The 19,327-nt window shown below is 43.5% G+C and overlaps 2 protein-coding genes across 3 annotated transcripts; one reads left to right on the top strand and one right to left on the bottom strand.

The window, feature by feature from the left end:
* The first annotated feature begins 335 nt into the window (after positions 1 to 335).
* Positions 336 to 15,326, top strand: bcl6aa (BCL6A transcription repressor a). 2 transcript variants are annotated; one of them, XM_070961533.1, is made up of 10 exons: positions 336 to 875; positions 6,960 to 7,052; positions 10,835 to 11,006; positions 11,105 to 11,326; positions 11,410 to 12,375; positions 12,649 to 12,830; positions 12,930 to 13,097; positions 13,184 to 13,314; positions 13,586 to 13,723; positions 13,816 to 15,326. In XM_070961533.1, the coding sequence occupies exons 1-10, from the start codon at positions 848 to 850 to the stop codon at positions 13,957 to 13,959; spliced, it is 2,244 nt and encodes a 747-aa protein (XP_070817634.1). In that variant the 5' UTR covers positions 336 to 847; the 3' UTR covers positions 13,960 to 15,326. The 2 variants fall into 2 exon arrangements, with proteins under 2 accessions (XP_070817634.1, XP_070817635.1); XM_070961534.1 differs by lacking the exons at positions 336 to 875; positions 6,960 to 7,052 and adding an exon at positions 8,574 to 8,614.
* Positions 15,327 to 16,337: 1,011 nt separating this feature from the next.
* Positions 16,338 to 18,634, bottom strand: smx5. Its single transcript, XM_070961221.1, has 5 exons — positions 18,578 to 18,634; positions 18,313 to 18,380; positions 17,825 to 17,855; positions 17,657 to 17,716; positions 16,338 to 16,834 (listed from the first exon to the last, which is right to left on the bottom strand). Exons 1-5 carry the CDS (start codon positions 18,578 to 18,580, stop codon positions 16,709 to 16,711), a joined length of 288 nt encoding a protein of 95 aa, XP_070817322.1. The 5' UTR covers positions 18,581 to 18,634; the 3' UTR covers positions 16,338 to 16,708.
* Between the last annotated feature and the right edge of the window lie 693 nt (positions 18,635 to 19,327).

Raw genomic sequence — 19,327 nt, 5'->3', positions numbered from 1 at the left:
AATGTTTGTTGTATAAAAGCACTGTTTAGAAAACAATGTGTGGCTGCCGTATATGAAAAACTCTGATCTGGCAGATGGCCTGAGCTCCACGAGTTCTTCCATGTTAAAGGCACTGCTAGTCTGTGGTTTGTGCTCCTGAGGCTTAATGGGATTTTAGACTCTTCATTCAAATGAATTATATATAGAAAAAACTGGGATTATTTTACAGGCTGTTTAATCTCTTCTCTCTTTTTTTTTTTTTTGCCAAAACTGAGCCTGCCCCACAGTTTTTAGCATTCGTGGAAAAGTGGAGCGACCGAGTGCTACAATCAATGAACGCTAGAGTGCAGGCGGCCTATCAGCTCAGAGAGCCAGAGATGCCCTGTGGACCGTTTCACTAACATGAAGCGTGCTCAGTCGACTTGACTCACTTCAGCCCCGCTGCCGTGCCCGCCTTTCCAGAAGCATCCCCATCCTGCTGAACAATGACAGACACGAGGCTTCACCAGAGCTGCTCCGCCACCGCGAGACACAGATTCGGTGCCCTTTTGCACTGAAGACAGCTTCATCCCTCCAGCTTTAGCTGCCACTCAGAGGGAGGCTCGGGCACCAGTCAGACTCTGCATCCTGGATCATCTAGCTACTTGCCAGAAAAATAAAGCTCTGGTGAAAACAGTAAGGCGGGCTGTGTTGTGCTGTGCTCTGGATCTTACCATAGTCAGGTAGAGAAGCTGACTGATCTCAGTGACTGGCATCGCTGAAAAGACTTTTGGAGCTGCAGAAGAGGCCCCTTCGCTTCCTGAACTGGGCTCACAGCTTTGAAATCAAGGCTCAGCACTGCCTCCTGATTCCCACTACAGATCCCATCATGCCTCACTCCTTCCAGCAGAAAAAAGGTGAGACTTCTTTCTTCTGTTTCTCAACACCTGCGCCGCTGTAAAAATGACATTTCGACGCTGCCGAGAGCGTCGCCGCAAAAGAGAATGAACTCTTCGCAAACCTTCCTTGAATTAAAAAAACTAAAAGTTTAAATTAATATAAAAATGTCTGAAAGTTGACACACCTGACTCCACATGTGATTCTGGATTGCTGCTTAGAGCATGTGCTTGTCATATACTGTCATAAGGAGACGATGCTTCGCCCAGGTGATAAAGTGCATCAGTTATTTTAAAAATGTGCACAATTATCAACTTAGAAATATATAATTTACGTACATCCAGCATGACTTTATATTTTGTTATTATCAGTGGGTTTGGTCATGAAATTGTTCTCATTCTTTGGTCTTACACGGACAAACTGTGTGATTTCACTTCTGAAACAAGACAAATAAACCTAAATATCGATGGTGAGCAGAGATCAAATCAGTACGCTGCTGAAACATCTGCTCACATAAGAAAAGCGAGCATGCAAAGTGACATTAAAGGACATACAGCAGACACGGGTCACGATAAAACAAACTGACATCTGATAAGCAAATAGGAGCACCGAATGCAATAAATAATGTTCTAGCTGGTTTATCTACAGTATGTAAAACATGTAAAATAGACATTTAACTTCAAGATAAGATCTGAGTGATTTGAGAGACCTTTGTGATTCACATGTAAGTTGTTCCCTCTGAGGATTTTTACACGTCTGCACAAAAGACCCTGAGCACAAAGGCTGGGAGCTGAGGTGCACCTCTGCGGAAAAACGACTTTCTACCATCAAAAGTCCTCCGAAAACTTGAAGTTTAACAGCAGCACACACGCTCACTGAGCCTAACAGATCACTAATGCACACTGCAATCTAAACCGTTTAGTGAAATGAGAATTTTTTTTTCTAAATTCACTTGTGAAACTACCAAGAAACGCCCGCAGTTCTGCACATGCAAAGCACAAAATATTTCAAAGTGCAGCAGATATCAAGAGCGTCTGCCTGCGCGTTGTACCAACAGATAACAATTATGTGCCCGTGTTTAGCACAGGAGGTGTCACTCTGCTTTCCTGCATCAGCACTTCCACCTGGCATTTCCTGCACCACAGACACTCCTAATGAAAGCAGTGAGGGATACAGTAGCTGTTAACTATGATACATTAGTGAGAATAAATTTTCATCAAAATATGTTCATTTCTTCATTTCAAATGTGCATAAATGCATATTAAAGAGGCCTGATGGTTATATGAGTTGATTTGTTTCTAGCAAACATAAAGAGTGGGAGGTTTTCCAGAATTTAGAAGGAGAGAGCTCTGCCTGGCTTCATGCATTAGCTGAGAACAGGGTGTAGGCGCTGACAAGACAAAGTCAGTTTCATGAGGGAATTCAATCAAACGTGATATATTTTAAGCAAAACTAGCACAGATTAGTCAGAAATTTGATTAAAAGGGGAAGAAAAATGAAAAAGACGTAGCATTTCTTTCGAAGTTTTCTTTGCAAATGAACAATTTTAATGTACATTTAATGTGTTGTGTATATATTTTCCTTGATATTTCATTAAAATGCTGGAATTAACTCCTCTTGAGTCCACATCAGTGCCCAGATTTTGAGGGGGGTTTTTTTTTTTGGTAAAGCAGTTGACTTGTGGGGCTTGGTGGGATTGCTTTCATCCTCGCCAATCCCATGTTTCCATGTTGGATTTAAATCCATTTGCTGCTTTGGCTGGAGGAAACCAAAAAAGCTGACATGAAAATACACCTATATACGAACAGAGGCTGCGAACGTTTGACTCCAGATTCCCCATGAAATGAAATCACCAAAGCTCATCTGCACCTTGTTTTGGGATTTTTGTTTTCATGAAATCAAGAAAATCTCCATGTTTGACATGAGGTGTAACAATGCTTCACTCAGGGTTACATATTGTGGATTTGTCTAACGCAGGCGGAGAGCTGAGCTGGTGGATGTGCTCAGAGCACTGCTGCCGCTTCGTGCATGGTTCTTGTTGAACCGTGGCCTGCAGCTAGGTGTGTGTACTTCCTGTTTAACCAGCCCTGTAGACCAGTATCAGCTATTGGCATTAGAGGCCGGCAGCTACTTTGACCTGGCAGTGGGAGAAATGTAACATAGGAAAATTTGATGTAGTTGACAGAGAAATTGGGCCACAGCATGACAGAGATCAGGGGCAAGTAAAGAGCTGCATCAGTGAGGGAATGACAGGAAAAAGTCCCCTTTAAGAAAGCCGGCCTGTGACTCATGTGGGGCGAACTCCTGAAAACCCAGATAAAGTCAAAATGTACTGAGCACTTCTCTTCTTCTTTACATTTCGGTGGCAAACACTCCAGATTGGATCCACATCGCATGTGAACAATCGATACAGAACGCAAAACACGACAAAGAATTCAAACTGGTTCAGCAGCTTCGGGCCTTGTTGACGATGGAAGATTCCAGCCGTACAGTGGAAATACAGCAGAAATGTTAGCTCTATTGTCTAAACAGTGCAAATGGAAAACTTAAAATTAATGTTCACATGCTCTGTTTGGCACGTAGGTCTGTTTGTATTTGTCACGCTTTGATCAGAGACTCTGGATGTCTTTTCCAGAAAAAGTGGATTTTCTTGAGTTGTCACCAGAGTGCTGGACCATGACCCAATTATGTTCAAGCACAGTGTGAAAAGAGCTGAAAACGCCCTCTGAGGGTCTAAGCAGGCATTTTACACAGATAAACCTTCTCCTGGCAGATGAACTTTAGATACGCCTGCATCGACTCCACCCTTAATTTTCATTTCAGCTGCTTTCGAGTGGATGTGGATTCAAAGTAAGAGTACAAAAGGCGGATGTGAGGAACACACCAAACATATCAAGATCCAGTTTGATGCTGACTAATAGGTGCTGTGACAGCAGTGCAGGAAAGGGGGTTGATTCAGACAGATGATTCTTATTGGATCATTACTGAGGGTGGTGCAGAGAAATAAGACCCACTTGTTTACCATTTGAATCTCTGCACTCGGGCTCCCCATCACTGAGAGTGGATAGCCCTGTTAAAATACCAAACTGAATCCATGTAGAGACACAAAACAAGGCTTTGAAACTAATCTGTGCAGAAGTTGTCCCAAATTTAACAACCCCTCCTCATGCGCTCTTGGAACTCCTGCCTTTCGCAGCCCTGGGCGTGTGAGAGAAAAGAGGAAGACAGAGCAAACGCTCGTGCACTGGGAGGATTTTTAAGGATGGTAGCTGTTACTCGCACTATATATCCTCATGTGTTGTGGAAGCTACTGACCCATCATCCAGCAGATGGCACACTGGCAAGGGACTGTTTCTGGTATGCGTGGAAAATTCCATCGAGTTCGACTCTGCAGGCTGCATTCCTGGCTCCTCTCAGCTGGCCTTGAGAAAGTCCTGAATCTACATGCTTTGATTTGACTAAATTGGAATTCTAGCCCACTAACACGCCTCTGCTCTGACTATAACCTTAGCATGTAGCTTGCACAGGCAAGCCGGTGAACTCAAGGTTATCCACGCAGGCACACTGCAGAAACTTACTCCAAAGTTTTTTTGGGTTTTTTTTCTGGTGTGTGTTTTCTTTTTTAAATAACGGATAAAGCAGAATAAAACAAAGACTTAACATGAGCCTCCTTATTGAGCGGTACAGCTCAAACACTGGCTCTGCTTGCTGCTGCTGCTTTACATGCTTTAGAGTACACTGTTAAAGCACTCAGGATGAGGAAACACTTTGATTCTATCTAAATAGATGCCATTGCCAAAATGTTAATTCCCACATTGATATTAACAGCAGCACAAACAATCAAGGCATCTCTTTCAGAAGACGGTGAACCTCGGTGAACTCCTTATCTCTATCTGCTGATAATCTTCCAGTGTGTTTAACCTTGTCAAATGGGATGAAACCCAACTTTCAATCTGGAGTGTGCGAGCGCGGAGACACGCGCGGCGGCATTGTTGACATGATTTCACGTCAGACTATGACTCGCCTGTTTGTCTGTTAATTAAAAAAGCAGGAGGCAAGCTTCCAAGCAAAGTGCGCTCATCGTTACCTGCACAGAAGATCTTTTGAAGCGCTGTCAGTGAATGTTTCACTGCATCTATTTATTACACGTTGTGTTATTTAACTGACGCCATAAATTATGCATGTCGTACGTTTGCAGTGATCTGCTTAAATAGACGATGAAGGAAAACGTATAAATACATACAATAAGAAGAGAAGAGCAAACCTTTTCTCATAGACACACTGCAGCCGTGTCACAATCCAGACCTGCAGTCGGATTCGCTGTTTGACAAGGGCCACTTTGTTGTGGACAAAGGAAGGAAAAATGCTTCTGGGATGCATGGAGTTAAAAAAGTGAAACTTAACAATATAAAAAGAAATTCTTTTAAAGAAAGGAACTAAAAAGACCTCTGTAGCTAACAGCATTATCTGTTTGGTGTTACAGCTTGGTTGCATCATGCCTCTCAGAACAAAACTCCACACTCACATCTTTGCTGACAATGAACACTGAAGTTGGCAGAAATTTGCTGTGAAACGAGACAAAAGTGTGCAGTTTATGAAAAAAAAAAGTGAGGCAACCTCCGGGCCTCAGGCTTTTGTCAGTGGGCATTTCTATTCAATGACCTATCATGCACCAAGTGTAGGCAATGAAACGGCTTCGAGATGCTTCACACTGTGTCAGAAGTGTACAAGGGTTTTTTTAATGTGCAGCTGTTACTGGCCAGGCAGACTTGAATCACTGTCACAACCTGCTTTGGCTGTGATTGTTTCTGAACAGCGTGCCGCCCAGACAAAGAGGCCGAGACCCCGACGTCGTGACCCGTTGTTTAATTATACAGCCTGAATGGGGATCAGGATTAACCGATTCGCTGTTCGTAATGCGACAATGAGCCCTGAGTGTCACTCCTATCAGGGCAGACGGGGGGGTATTGATCAGCTCCCCTGCACTCTTCCTCTGTCCTGTGTAAGTGGGTCATTTATTTTTGCTAGGAATTGGTTGAGTAAAAGTTTGCCAAGGATTTGCAGTAATTATCTCATGTTTCTATAGCTGGGCACAGCATGGGGCCTTGGTAAATTACACATCTCCCTCCCAACTCCTGGATGGTTTATGGCCGTGCATTATGCATAACTGTGCTGGAGCGCCTTAAACATCCCCCAAGTGGATTGAAATAAAGTTGACGCTGCTCTTTGTTTGGAGCTCAAGATAGTCTTTATTTGGCAGTGCTGAATTGGAGATTGCTGTAAAAGCATGCGTCTTAATTATTTTGGAGTCTTTTTTTTCCCCATTGGCTTGTGAACACCTGGAGTGTTTTTAGTGGGATGCCGGATCCAGATGGGCGGATGCGCGGGTGATCCACAGGGAAATGTCAGCTACATTTCAGTGCAGTGTGTCGTCACACAAAGGGTTAAAAAGGAAGAAAAGAAAGGCGCCGCGTCTGATTCCTCTGGATAACACAGCGTGTTGTACTCTGAACGACAAAAGCAACCGGCTGCTCAAACGTGCCTGATGTCAATTAAACCTCACGTAAGGATTAGTGTGTCAAGACATAAAAAAAATGTACACAAAAATCAATCTTAAAATACATTTTGCACTTCTCATCTTCATCATGAAAACTAAAAGAAATGTACAAGATCTTCCTCACAGAAATATATGATGATCAGCAGGTGGAGAGAAGGAAGAAGGTGTTTAAAGTCTGGACAGTTCACCAAAATAAAACACAAAAAACAAGCCTGCATCATCCAACATGGGGTGATGTACTGATTATTAACATTAATAACACCAGCCAGCGTCGTGGAGCTCATGCCTCAGCCTTTGTTTGCCCACTGATCTTTACAATGATATGAATATCAGCTTAATCACTCAGATATTTAATTGACATCGTTCCACCAGAGCATTTAAATCTAACGAGGGATTCTGTGTTATTTAATAACATCAAACTCACTGAAGATAAATGACATATTTTGAAGGGAGAGTCACCGAGTGAGTCGACACTTTCGCTCTTGTGATGCAGACTGATGTATCTTGTCATTAACTGCGTAAACTCGTCTCTGTTTTGTTTTATCAGTTCAGCAAATGCTCCTTCTGTGCCAAGGAGTGAACGGGGTGAGAAAAGACGGGGAAGCCGTGGTTTGGAATCACCACAAACAAAGTTTCCACGGTGAGTCACTGACAGTAAACGCTTGCCCACAACTCATGAAATTAATAGAACTGCCACACATCCTCAGCGCAAGCATCTTCAACCAGCTGTTAACTGGTAAAAGATATGTAAATTCACAGTGCAGCTTCTCCTCGATGCCACCGATTCACACAGAAGTCTGGCTGCTGATGTGTTTCAGACTGAAAGAGCAAGTAAAACACAAGACGAGTGAGCTGAAAAGTAAAAAGACTGCGTTTATTCTTTCCCAACTCAGAAATGATGCAACAGGGAGTACACATGCCTTAAATTAAACGGCGAGGGGGAAAATCACAGCAATGCATTCAATTAATTTTCCAGGAATCTTTCACTTTGCATTTCAATGAGCAATGTTTTAGTTTCAGTGTGCACATCACCTGACTGCACGGACAGCCTCTCCTTCCACAAACTTTTCTGCTCACAAAGACATTTGTCTCACTTCATAGGGACAGACAGCGGGCCTCAGGACAGCAGTCTAAACTGACTTCTGTGATATTACAGCTGTAAAAACACAAAGAGCTGACTCTGACGTTACATTTCACCGCGTGTAGAACAGATCTGACGGCTTTTAAACATTAATACAGCAAACATCAATCCCCTCTGCCTGATTTGGAGTAAGAACCAACGGCTGGTTGCATTAATATAACTTCTGTGCTCTTGGGTTGTGACCCGCTCGCTCTCATGCAACAAGTTTACTACGAACTCATAAAGTGAATTCATGTTTACAATGAGCCCAAATCTCAAATCAAAACCCGGCGCTTTAACAGAGCCACAGCTGAATGTATGACATCGTTATACGCGCTGATGAGAATATAAAAAGTGCCAATTCGACCATGCAAACCAAACCACATGATACATGCTCAACTGACCGCCTGCAGACTCGTGAATAATAAATCTATTAAAGCTTTCCTTTTTCAACAAACCCCCGATGGTGATTCGCAGCATTCCCCGTCTATGAAGTCAGCATACCTGCAGGAAATCTGGCTACAAAAAAAAAAAGAAATGTGGACAAGAAGAAAGGCGAGCCTGTCACATCGACCTGTCCGCGTGGGCCTAATTAAGATGTCGGTCTGTGTGCTGAACATGTAGGGTATGTGTGTTAAATGCGACGAAAGGCAGCGAAACGATACATCGCTTAAATCATAGAATATAAATTAGTTCTGAGAATTTCGGGGGCCGGGTTTAAGGAACTGGTGACGTCGCAGGCTCGACGTCCTGTGACTGCGGATCCGACCAAAAACAGGGGGGGGCTGGACCACTCCGAAACAATTTCCTGCATTATTTTACGAAATAATTCTTCTTTTTGCACTCATTTAAACATTTTCGTCGCGCTGTGCTTATTGTAAAACCCTCTGTGGGTCATACGCGTTGAAATAACCGATTTAAAAAGAAGTTGTATTCGCCACGAGGGAAAAAAACGGCTCACCCCCGCCCCGGTGGAATGGTACGGTCTCGGGCTCAAATTCCGAGAATTGAGCTCGTCTGATTCTTAGAACTGGGGTTCTTAGAAGTGGTGATGCAAGAAGTTTCTAGGAAAGCGCTACCAGGTGATTTTTTAAATTCCTTTTTTCCTCTAATTTGGCGCGAAGTTGTTATGTACTGTGTGTCGCTGATGTTTTAAGACCGAGCTGTTTGTCAATTTGTGCTGTTTGAGGTGTTTGTGGAGCCGGGGCTGCGTGTTGTGTCTGCTGTGCACAGTCGAAACTCTGAAGCGGCTCCTGTAGTGACAGGCGGCGCGCCGCTGTCGGTGACAGATCCGCGGCGGTAGCGGCGGGTCGCCCTGAACCAGCAGCCTGCCGCCGCTGTCGCTCCCCCCGCCGCTCTGACTTAGTCATGTTGTGAGAAGGCTCGGGTCAGCCGGCAGCACCGAGCGGAAGGAGGGCTCTGAGCGGCGTAAAGGCTGTCCGGAGCCCGGGCTGCGGTGCGCCGTCCTCGGGTGATCGCAGTGGGCTGTGTTGACAGTGGCAGCGCGCGCGGATTTAATGCCACTTTGTACGTCAAAGTGTCAACAGACGGTGTGGCGGCGGCGGCTGGCGCGCGCTGTCAGACGAACTTTGCTGGCAGCATGGCAGCCTCGCGCTCACGGTGTGTGTGTGTGTGTGTGTGTGTGTGTGTGTGTGTGTGTGTGTGTGTGTGTGTGTGTGTGTGTGTGTGTGTGTGTGTTTTCTTTACTCCGCGCTCGCTCCGACGCTAATTTTGCTCCAATGTGGCGCAAAACGCTGCGCCGGACGAGCCCGTCTGTTACCGTAACACCGTGGCGGAAACATGAGTGTCGATGGGTGTGTGTTTTTCCACGGTAGGGGCTGCAAAGACGCGTCGTCGCACCAAGTTGTCATGTTTCCACTGAGACACCGCGCCGCACGGTGAGGCAGCCTTCCCAACTACACCAAGTTGGAGGGTTGAGCGCAGATGCGCGCAGAGTTGGCTTCAGCTTCCCTGCAAAGTGTTATTTCTGCATCGCTCTGAGAGTTTCGATCAGACTGTATTCATGCTGGGGAGCACTTACAATTAGACCACAAGCAGGCGCATAAAATAAAATCAGATAAATATAGAGGGACCCTCTTTTGGGGCTGACAAAATAATCTGTGTGCTGTCATTTTGTTGAACGCATTAGGATGATGTAGGCTGGCGGAAGTTACAGTTGTTCAAGTCTTAAATACATTTTCTTAAAATGTAGTCAGCCTAATACAGCGGCTGTTTGTCCACGACTGGAGGTCACAATTCACCACCTTCTGATCAGAGGACATCCGTCTATTTAGGCTGCATTCTGTCCTGCTTCTATTTTCGGACGTGTCCGGTTACACACTTCAGTCTTGACATTGAGTTTAAGATTTTGTCATAAATCTACGTGCGGGTTGGAAATCCAATTGTGCCGTGATTGAATCAAACGTTGGTTTTCTCTCCCATTAACAGACCTTGAGCAGCACATTGTCAGAGAGAGAAAGCAGAAAGCAGAGCGCGGTCACACGTTTTATTCCAGCAAACAGGGAAAACTGTAGAACGCTGCCAGCTGTTGTTGTGAAGGTTCAATAAGACGAGGACATCTTGCGGTTGAAATTAAAATTCATTGTTTGTTGTTTTGTGTGGAGAAAAAAGAAAAGTTTTGAGCAGTAAGTGAGCTGCTTGCTGAAACCGTTTTCTTGATCAGCTTGTTGACAGTGAAGTGAATGAGAAGCGATGCTGAAGGCTGAACTTTCTCCGTCACTCTGAATGCAGACAGATCTCACCCTCACATCACGAAGCAACCCGACAGTGCATTTTAAAATTACACCCGGGACATCAATGATGGTTATTACTTAAATAGGAGCTGTTTTATTCATCAGTCAGTGTCACTATTTTTGCATGTCCGGAAAGAAAATGTAAAATATAACTACAGTTATTACAGAATTATATCGCGAACGCTTTTGCCTCCAGTCCGTCATAATGTGCGACAGACTTTCCCTCATCTTCATTTGTGGTATTAACTTGCCAACCAGAGGTTTGGAAAGAAAGCGAGAATCGATTCCAAAGGTGGAAATTTAAACGTCTAGACAGTGTTTATTTAATAAATGGCGCCGCCTTCTGGAGGAAAGGCTGCATCCGTTTCTCAGTCTGCCACATTGACAAAGACCAGCGAGGACCATAAATCTTTTCAGCACAATTGATTAACTTATAGATTAGCTGAACCTCTGTCCTAAAACGCAGGGGTGAACTGTGGCACAGCGGTGAAACAAACTCACCGCGATGCTATTTTAGTGAAATAATCTTTCTTTCTTTTTTGTTTGCAGAACTTGACAAAATGGCTTGCGCAGCAGACAGCTGCATACAGTTCACACGCCATGCAAGTGATGTCCTGCTCAACCTGAATCGGCTGCGTAGCAGAGATATTCTCACAGATGTCACTATCTTGGTTAACAGACAGCAGTTTCGTGCACACAAGACTGTTCTCATGGCTTGCAGGTTAGTCCCAGTGTATGAAACCGTTTTCCTGCTGCAGTTTGAGATGAAGTGACTGATGCATGCATTGATGTATTTCCTTTTCTTTCACGTGGCTGCAGTGGGCTGTTTTACACCATCTTTACTGACTCCCACAAGTGCAACCTTAATGCTATCAGTCTGGACCCGAAGGTGGACCCAGAGGGATTTGCCATCCTGCTGGAGTTTATGTACACCTCCCGTCTCACACTAAAAGAGAGCCTGATTATGGCGATCATGAACACAGCCATCTACCTGCAGATGGACCATGTTGTGGATACCTGCCACAGATTCATCAAATCCAGGTTGGTAGAGCGGAGTTCTGTTGCAAACCAGTCAAATTTATTGTTCAGCATCTGTCATGTTTTTCACCTCTTTGTTTTCACAGTGATCCATCTGCCAAGCTGCCCAGAGATGAGTTTTTGGTCAGTCCCCTGGTTTTACCTCAGGATGTCCACGCTTACCGGCCCCATGATGTTGTTGACAGTTTGCACAGCCGCGTAGCTCCATTCAGGGATGGGAGGCCCTACGGCTCAAACATATTCAACGGGGTCAGCACCCCCAGCAACTACCATCTCTACGGGCAGTTTCCCATGCCAGGATTCCCTTTCCCTCTCTGCAAGCTGACTGATGCCAAAAACGCTTTTGCTGACCTCTCGAAGAGCGGTATCCACCACAAGCATTGTTCTCCGCACGACAGCGCCAACATCATCAGGCCAGAATACACCAGGGCAGTGGGCACAAGCTCCTCCAGCATTATTCACTCCACCACCTACGCTTCCAGGGAGGTAGGCAGAGACGACGAGATGAGGAAGGAAAGCCACGAGGGGGTCAGCCAGTCTATTGCTCTCGGCGCGAGGAAGCGCGCGTTCCCTGTGTTGACCCTCGAGCACCAGAAAGACTCTGGCAAAGATCACGCTCCTCAGGCAGAGGAAGACCTGATCCATCAGCACTACCTCCCTGGAATCTCCTCCGCTGGACGCAAGAGCCTCATGAGCAGCCCACAGAGCCCCCTCAAGTCAGACTGCCAGCCCAACTCCCCAACAGAGTCCAGCAGTAGCAAGAACGCTGGTCTCTCTCAAGCCGCCGGAGTGCAAGCCCTGCAAGGTACACAGGACCCCAAAGCTCGCAACTGGAAGAAGTACAAGTTCATCGTGTTGAATCAGAGCGCTAAGGAAGACGAGGTGGGGCTGCGGGATCCCGGGATTCGTTCACCTCCGCGTCTCGGCCTGCAACCCTACCTCCACCCCAGCGACTCGGAGAACCTCGACCCACAAACCACGAGCAAGAGCAACGATCACAGCGAGGACCTACCTGTGCCCCAGGCCAGCCGTCTCAACAACATCATTAACAGGTGAGGTTTGTTCAGGCACAGGACGACGAGAAAATGTTCATTTGTCTTGTGAATCGGTTTGTGTGATGTGCTGGGAGGATTTCAGGTTAATGAAGATGTACGGGTGGAAGATTTTAGGGCCATTACTGTTTTTTTATTTTAGTTTACCGTCGGTGATTTTGGACATTCACCTAATTTTTGCATCTTTATTTTGGAGCTACACTTGATTTGAAGGACTTCTGCTTTGAAACATATTTTCAGATCTGACTTGAGGTATTTGTTTCTCGCCTTCAGTGCACTCGAGGGCTCGCTGAGGAACGGTGACAGCCACCCTCCACACTACTTGAGCCGCCTGAACTGCTCGTCCTGCGGCACGTCGTCCCCGCAGCACTCAGAAATCTGTCCCAACACCTCCAGGTCCCGTCTTGCAGAAGACATGGCAGAGCTGCACTCAGAATACTCAGACTCCAGCTGTGGTGAGTTCATCCCGGATATTAAATGTCAGCGTCAAATGAAAAATTATTATGCATATTTTGGGCCAAAGGTTAACTTTTACTCTGATTTCTCCTGAACAGAAAACGGTACATTCTTCTGTAATGAATGTGACTCCAAGTTTGCTGAGGACGAAGCGCTGAAACAACACATGCTTCAAGTGCACAGCGACAAGCCATACAAGTGTGACCGCTGCCAGGCTGCTTTCCGCTACAAGGGCAACCTCGCCAGCCACAAGACCGTCCACACAGGTGCGTCTGTTAATTTACCATCCGATGCGTCTGCCCTCCGTCGCCGCTCGATTCTAACGTTTTTGTCTCCGATTTCCTGTTTTCAGGAGAGAAGCCGTATCGCTGTAATATCTGTGGTGCTCAGTTTAACAGACCAGCTAACCTCAAGACTCACACTCGCATCCACTCAGGAGAGAAGCCATACAAATGTGAGACGTGTGGAGCTCGTTTTGTACAGGTAAAACAGATCTCTAACGCGCACTTATGCGAAACAGTTTCTCTCTCCACTGTGTAGAGGCTGCTAGCACGAATACTTAACTCCATGGCTGGATCTGGTTATTTTCAGCTTTCTCATTTTGAAAGTGAAGAACATCCTGAAGGGTGTTTTGGCTTTTACACAATGCATACAAACACGTGCGCTCTCAGAAAAAGCTTGCAAGTTGCAGTTGGTTTGCCAGTCGGATAGTTTGATTCACGCTGATTGTCTTTGTTTTCTGATCACGTTTCAGGTTGCTCATCTGCGTGCCCACGTGTTGATCCACACAGGCGAGAAGCCATATCCATGCGAGATCTGTGGAACGCGCTTCCGTCACCTGCAGACGCTGAAGAGCCACCTGCGCATCCACACGGGAGAGAAGCCCTACCATGTACGTTTTTTCATTTCTTTAAGAAGAAACCTTCATCAAATTTAAGCTATCGAAAGACCCCTTAAAATAACGTGCGCTGTTTTCCTTTTCAGTGTGAGAAATGCAACTTGCACTTCCGCCATAAGAGTCAGTTACGGCTGCATCTTCGACAGAAGCACGGCGCCATCACTAACACGAAGATCCAGTACCGCATGTCGACGGCAGACATGCCCACTGACTTGACAAAGGCATGCTGAACTGGAAGAAGGGAACAGTTTTAAGAGGCAATCTTGACCTTGGCATTTAAAGACCCCAACTTGTACAATCATCCAAAATTGTAGTGCCACACTGTGTTCATTTGACAAATAAATTGGCTGTGTATGCCATTGTAAACGGGTTTCCACTACATGTGAACGTAGAGCCACATATGGCATCTTAGTCACTTTATTGTTTCTATATAGATATAAATATATATATATATATACATATGTATGTTGGAAGTGTTTCTAAGCTTTGAAGGTACGTATATAAAGCTTTATTTTGTTGAGAAGGACGGAATGTAAACAATCTGTTTTTTGAAAATACAGTATTTTATATCAGAGAACTTACTTTTCTGAAAGTGTTGAAAATTTTGATTGACGGGTGGTACATATATTTTAAGATATCGAGATTTGCGGCTGTATAGAGTTGTCTATACATTTTTATGTAGATGTACGTACATGTTGCACCATGTCAAGTTGCCATATTCATGTGACGAGGGGGAAAAAAATGACATTGTAATTGGTTTTAGTCGAAAACATATCAGATGACTGCTGCTGTCTGATGAGGATATGCATGAGGTACTCTTACCGTTGCCAGTTGTCAGCGCACATGAAGTGGGCAACTGCATAAATATTGTGACATATTGTGTAATTATATCTGTGGGATTGCTCTCTGCTGGCAGAGCCAATCTAAGTGTTGAAATGCATTTCAAGGTACTGCTTTGTTATGACCAAGAAAATATTTTGCTTCAAATGTATTTGTATAGATGTGAATTTTGTTTCTGTTCATTTGTTTTCCATAAGTGAAGGTTTACAGTTTCGGTCATTGTTCTAGATCCTACAGTAAAGTTGTGTAAGTGTCAAGGTTTTTGTTTGTACATACACTGTGTATTCAATGTGCCTTTCTCTATGGTGACTGAATTCTTCTCCATTCAGCCCAGCTGTATTAAGGTACAACTCAAGGACACCACTTGTCCGAGATCCCTGTGTGTATGAGTGTGTGTGTGTGAGTGTATATATTTTTAAATGCTTGTCACCAACCCTAAAACATGCAAATTCATCATTGTAAATCTTCAGGACTTGTTTTGGATTGGACTTTTTTAACTGCATTAAAATTATTGTACAATGTTTAGATGTATGAATGTAAAATAAACGTATTGGATTTCTATGTATTAACACCAGACTGACTTTGTCATATTAAAGTGAGGAATGACGTCTCTCACACGGACACAGTTTGACCATTTTTCCACAAATTCTGTTAAGTCTGATTAAGTAAAACTAGACGATGTAGATCAAATACAGCACAACAGATGAAGCCTGTCTGACAGACATTTTCAACCTTTAACCGTATTTGTGACGTTAAATTATCTTAAAGTAGCCCACAAAATAAAGATTACTGTACTTGGACTGTAAATAGCTGATGTTCTGTAAAATAAATCACATCTGCAGCTTGATTTTCGTTTGACGTTGAGGCTAAAACTGAGAAGTGCATCCGATCGGTCACCTCTCTTTGCTCTCAAAACGCTGCAGCAGCAGGAACAAAAACTATGCAGCGAGCGTTCACGCTGTGGGAAAACATGGCTTTTTACAGCTTCTGCTCAGACTCTTCTGAACTCTGCTAACAACCCACAAACCCCCTTTAAAAGCTGCTGCAGCATCTGCTAACAAACCATCCACACCTCCAGTCCTTCGGAAGATCTGCACTGAAGCAAGTCTGTGTAACTCCGGCTGAATTACAGCCACTGTGGCAGCAAGTGACTATTCAAAATACTTTATTCGTCCCGACAGCTGCAGACGGGAGCGAAGCGAGTGCTCCGGGGACGTGGCTCAGGTGGGAGCAATTAAAGGATAAAAGTTAACAGCAGCTACGGCAGAAAAGTAAGATTCAGCACAACAGTTAAGATTATGACAAATTAATTGAAACGAGAATGAAAAGTATGTTTATGCTGAACTGACTGAAGGATGAACCAGTGCTTCTGTTGGTCAGATGTATTACGTTTCTGCAAAGCATCCAGGAGACAGTTTGCAGTGTTTTTATGATGCACGTCATGTGTTTTTACTATTACTTCAGTATTTTAAGTTATCTCAGTATTTGATTTGGACGACTAGCACAGTGAGGCCTTGGGATTCTCGTTTTTATTTCCCATACATGCAGTCATTTACAAAATATCTTCCTCCTACGACCACAGCTCCTGGCAATAAAGCTTATCCACTTTTTCCAATAATTTTAAAGGCCAAAACTAAAATCTTTAACAGGCCAAACACTGAAGAGAAAAACTATATATATATATATATATATATATATATATATATATATATATATATATATATATATATATAAAAAATCCCTATAAATGACAATAACATGATCGAAATATAAATAAAATACCTTTTTTATTTTTGAAGTGGCATAAAAAATCCAAAAGTCATCATTTTTTAAAGATAAGCAACAGAAAGACTTCAACAGATTTTTACCTCGACCAGGTCAAAACTGGATTTGGTTCTATTTCTTTTAAACAAAACAAACGATCGAATCAAATGAAGCTCCTACGCGGCCTTTTTCCAATAATTACTGTTTTGCAAATTAATTGATCACCAGTCTGAGGAATGCATTTAAATTCTCTGTGAAAGTACAGGAAACACTGCTTAATTACAAGAGCTGCACAAACTGTATCATCCTAACTCAAACCCACTACCCGCTGTCACAGAAATCCCTCCCCAGACTAAACCCCGTCCCACAGGTCAATCACTGCTTCTGCTGCATTGCTTCTTTTCGCGCAGCGTCCTGCAGGAGCTGAGTGTCCACTTCGTCTGCGGGTAGCTGAACATACCGGACCACAGATCCACGGATGAAACAGTTTTTCACAGACAGCTGGAGTAAATTGAAACAAGAAAATTGGGGACGGGGATTGAAGATAAGCATCATTGAAAGTGTTGGAGGCGCTGCAGAATCTCTCCGACAATATTTCATCACCAGAAAACTCGAATTTCATGGAACTCAAATTATTAGTGAATACAAGTTTTAGGGTGTTTTGTTGACACTGGCTTTAGTTTCCCATTGATTGGGTTATGATAGTACATACATATATATATATGTATTTTTTTACCTTCTGGTCCCATTAAAACTCAAAAGGTATTAAAAGCAGTAACCCCTTGCTTTGCCACAAACATGGTCATTTGATGAAGGTGTAACACATGGAAATGACCGTAAAACACTGCAGTTACACCAAATAAGGACATATTCATGTTTTGTGTGTTACACTTTTAGCCATTCATAAACGTATTCCCTTTGAATCCTGTATACATTCATTTTGTTTGGATTATATATGACAGACATGAATGATGGAGACATCTGAGAGTCTGGAAGTTTCACATGGATCCTCACATGCACCTGTGTGGGAACTCGCAACACACACGTGTGTGTGTGTGCAGACTTATTTGGGATTTGAGAAAATCAATTTTCTTTAACTGTGTTTCACAGCTGGGGTCTCTGAGACCCCAACAGTTTTTAAGCCATTTTCTTAAACTTTGGACTTGTCACAAAGGATCAAGATGATAAAACAATGTTAACCTTGTTTTGTGAGTTGTTAAAGAGGGAGCAGGATGTCTATTAGTCTCAGGCAGAACATTAAGGTTGAGATTGAAGTCGTACATGATGAAACTGAAAGAGAAGGTGTCAGACGGTCAAACCTACCATGTGTGGATATTTCTCTGGATCTGTGACGCTGATGTCTGTGAGCTTGATGTTCAGGTACTGAAACACACATGCAGAGAAATGTGACGTCATAACTGGGCAGTTAGAAACATGTAAAAGCTGAATGGCTTTATGTCAGTATGAGGAAAATAAGTCATCATTTCCAACCTGGTCAACAGAATGAAGCGTCCCACAGATGCTGTAAAGAGATGGGAGGAACATTATTAATGGACAAACCTTAACATCCAAAACCAAAGTGGAGGTGAATGAACCACTGCCTCAACATACAGGTGGTGGACAAAATACCAAGAACCCTTCAATAGATAGTCCAATCCACCACCAGCACTACCACAAATCAAGCTTATAATTTGCAGTTATTAGAGTCTGCAACGCAATTTTGAAACTCTGTTATGTTTAATTTAATTGCAGACTGTTTCCTTTAGTTTGTGCTGAACTTACGTGACAAGAAAGCGTGCTAACATGCTTTCCTTCCCTCCTATAAAAGTAATCCAAAGCTAAAGTTTGAGCATGAGCTTTGAGCCACAGTTGCCTCCATCATTCATATCACAGCATACTTAAATTAGCATAACAAAATAAAGGCGGCTAAAACGAACAGTATAACAAATTTACCAAACTTAGTCAGACAATAAACTAACCACAAGTCGTTCTTGAGCTCCACCACCACATCCTTCCCCACCAGCGACTTGAAAAACGAGTAGAAAAGCTGAAAAACAGAACGACATGATGCTAATGTTAGCAGCATGCTAAATGTCGAGCACGGTACGGGCTGCGGAAAGCTAGCAAGGATACAAATAATGTGATACAGTGAGCTGGAGGGACTTCAACGCCTCACTGAAGCTCAAGATAACACATCTGATATAAACAAGGAAATAATTTCATACATTCAAACTGATTTCTTACCATTATTGCTGTCGTTTTCTTGTGGTAGTGCGTCTGGTGTTGATGACGTTTCACTCGCGTAATATTGCTGCGACGGACCAGTGTGCAGTTACAGATCAGCTCCACGTGGGAGAGCCAGATGCGCGCTCAGAGCGTCAATACAGGCTGAACTGCAGTACCTGAGAGGTTTACTGTTGCTCATTAAATGAGCTGTGCGACACACAGTAAATTTCACTGTATATATTGTTTATTGCTTCGTCATTCTTCATATATTTAGTTTATTGTATATTCTTTTTTGCATCATTTAACTTATTGCTCAGTCTTTTGCATGTCTTTTTCCTATGCAAGTACATTCAGTGCAATGTTTAAACTGGAGTCATATTCCTTGCATGTGCACATATCCCAGTCTTTTTGGCTTGACCCCATAAAATTAGACAATATTTGCTTGCAACCCATCCTCAATGGTTATGCTCAAGCACAAAGTAAATGAGTCATTTTCATTAGCCTTTAGAGGTAAAATTATCCAGTGACCCACAAACAGCATAGTGTACAAGTGTACAAAATGTTGTGTGGCAAATGCAAATGTCTTCTTTTGTCGTTTTCTTTTTCCTAGGATTGTCCTTTGTTCTGTCTGGACTACCAACAACAAGGAGAAGACAACATGATGATAATTTCAGTCGAGCTAAAGCGAAAAAATGTGTAAATCCAAGAAATGTCACGTAGAAACAAAGTGCCGCTAAGCTTCTCTTACATCTGATCCAACAAAATTAT

This window comes from Chaetodon trifascialis, chromosome 4 (genome assembly GCF_039877785.1).
Source record: "Chaetodon trifascialis isolate fChaTrf1 chromosome 4, fChaTrf1.hap1, whole genome shotgun sequence".
NCBI classification, from domain to species: Eukaryota; Metazoa; Chordata; class Actinopteri; order Chaetodontiformes; family Chaetodontidae; genus Chaetodon; species Chaetodon trifascialis.
Note: the sequence above shows the minus strand (reverse complement) of the source record. Positions and strands in the feature narration are given on the sequence as shown.

Coding starts and splice junctions, on each gene's coding strand:
- bcl6aa (XM_070961533.1), top strand. CDS start 848: ATGCCTCACTCCTTCCAGCAGAAAAAAG. Junction 7,053..10,834: donor CCACAAACAAAGTTTCCACG/GTGAGTCACTGA, acceptor TTTTGTTTGCAG/AACTTGACAAAATGGCTTGC. Junction 12,831..12,929: donor ATACTCAGACTCCAGCTGTG/GTGAGTTCATCC, acceptor TCTCCTGAACAG/AAAACGGTACATTCTTCTGT.
- smx5 (XM_070961221.1), bottom strand. Junction 17,717..17,824: donor CGCTTCATTCTGTTGACCAG/GTTGGAAATGAT, acceptor TGTGTGTTTCAG/TACCTGAACATCAAGCTCAC. Junction 16,835..17,656: donor CAGAGAAATATCCACACATG/GTAGGTTTGACC, acceptor AATTTACTCCAG/CTGTCTGTGAAAAACTGTTT.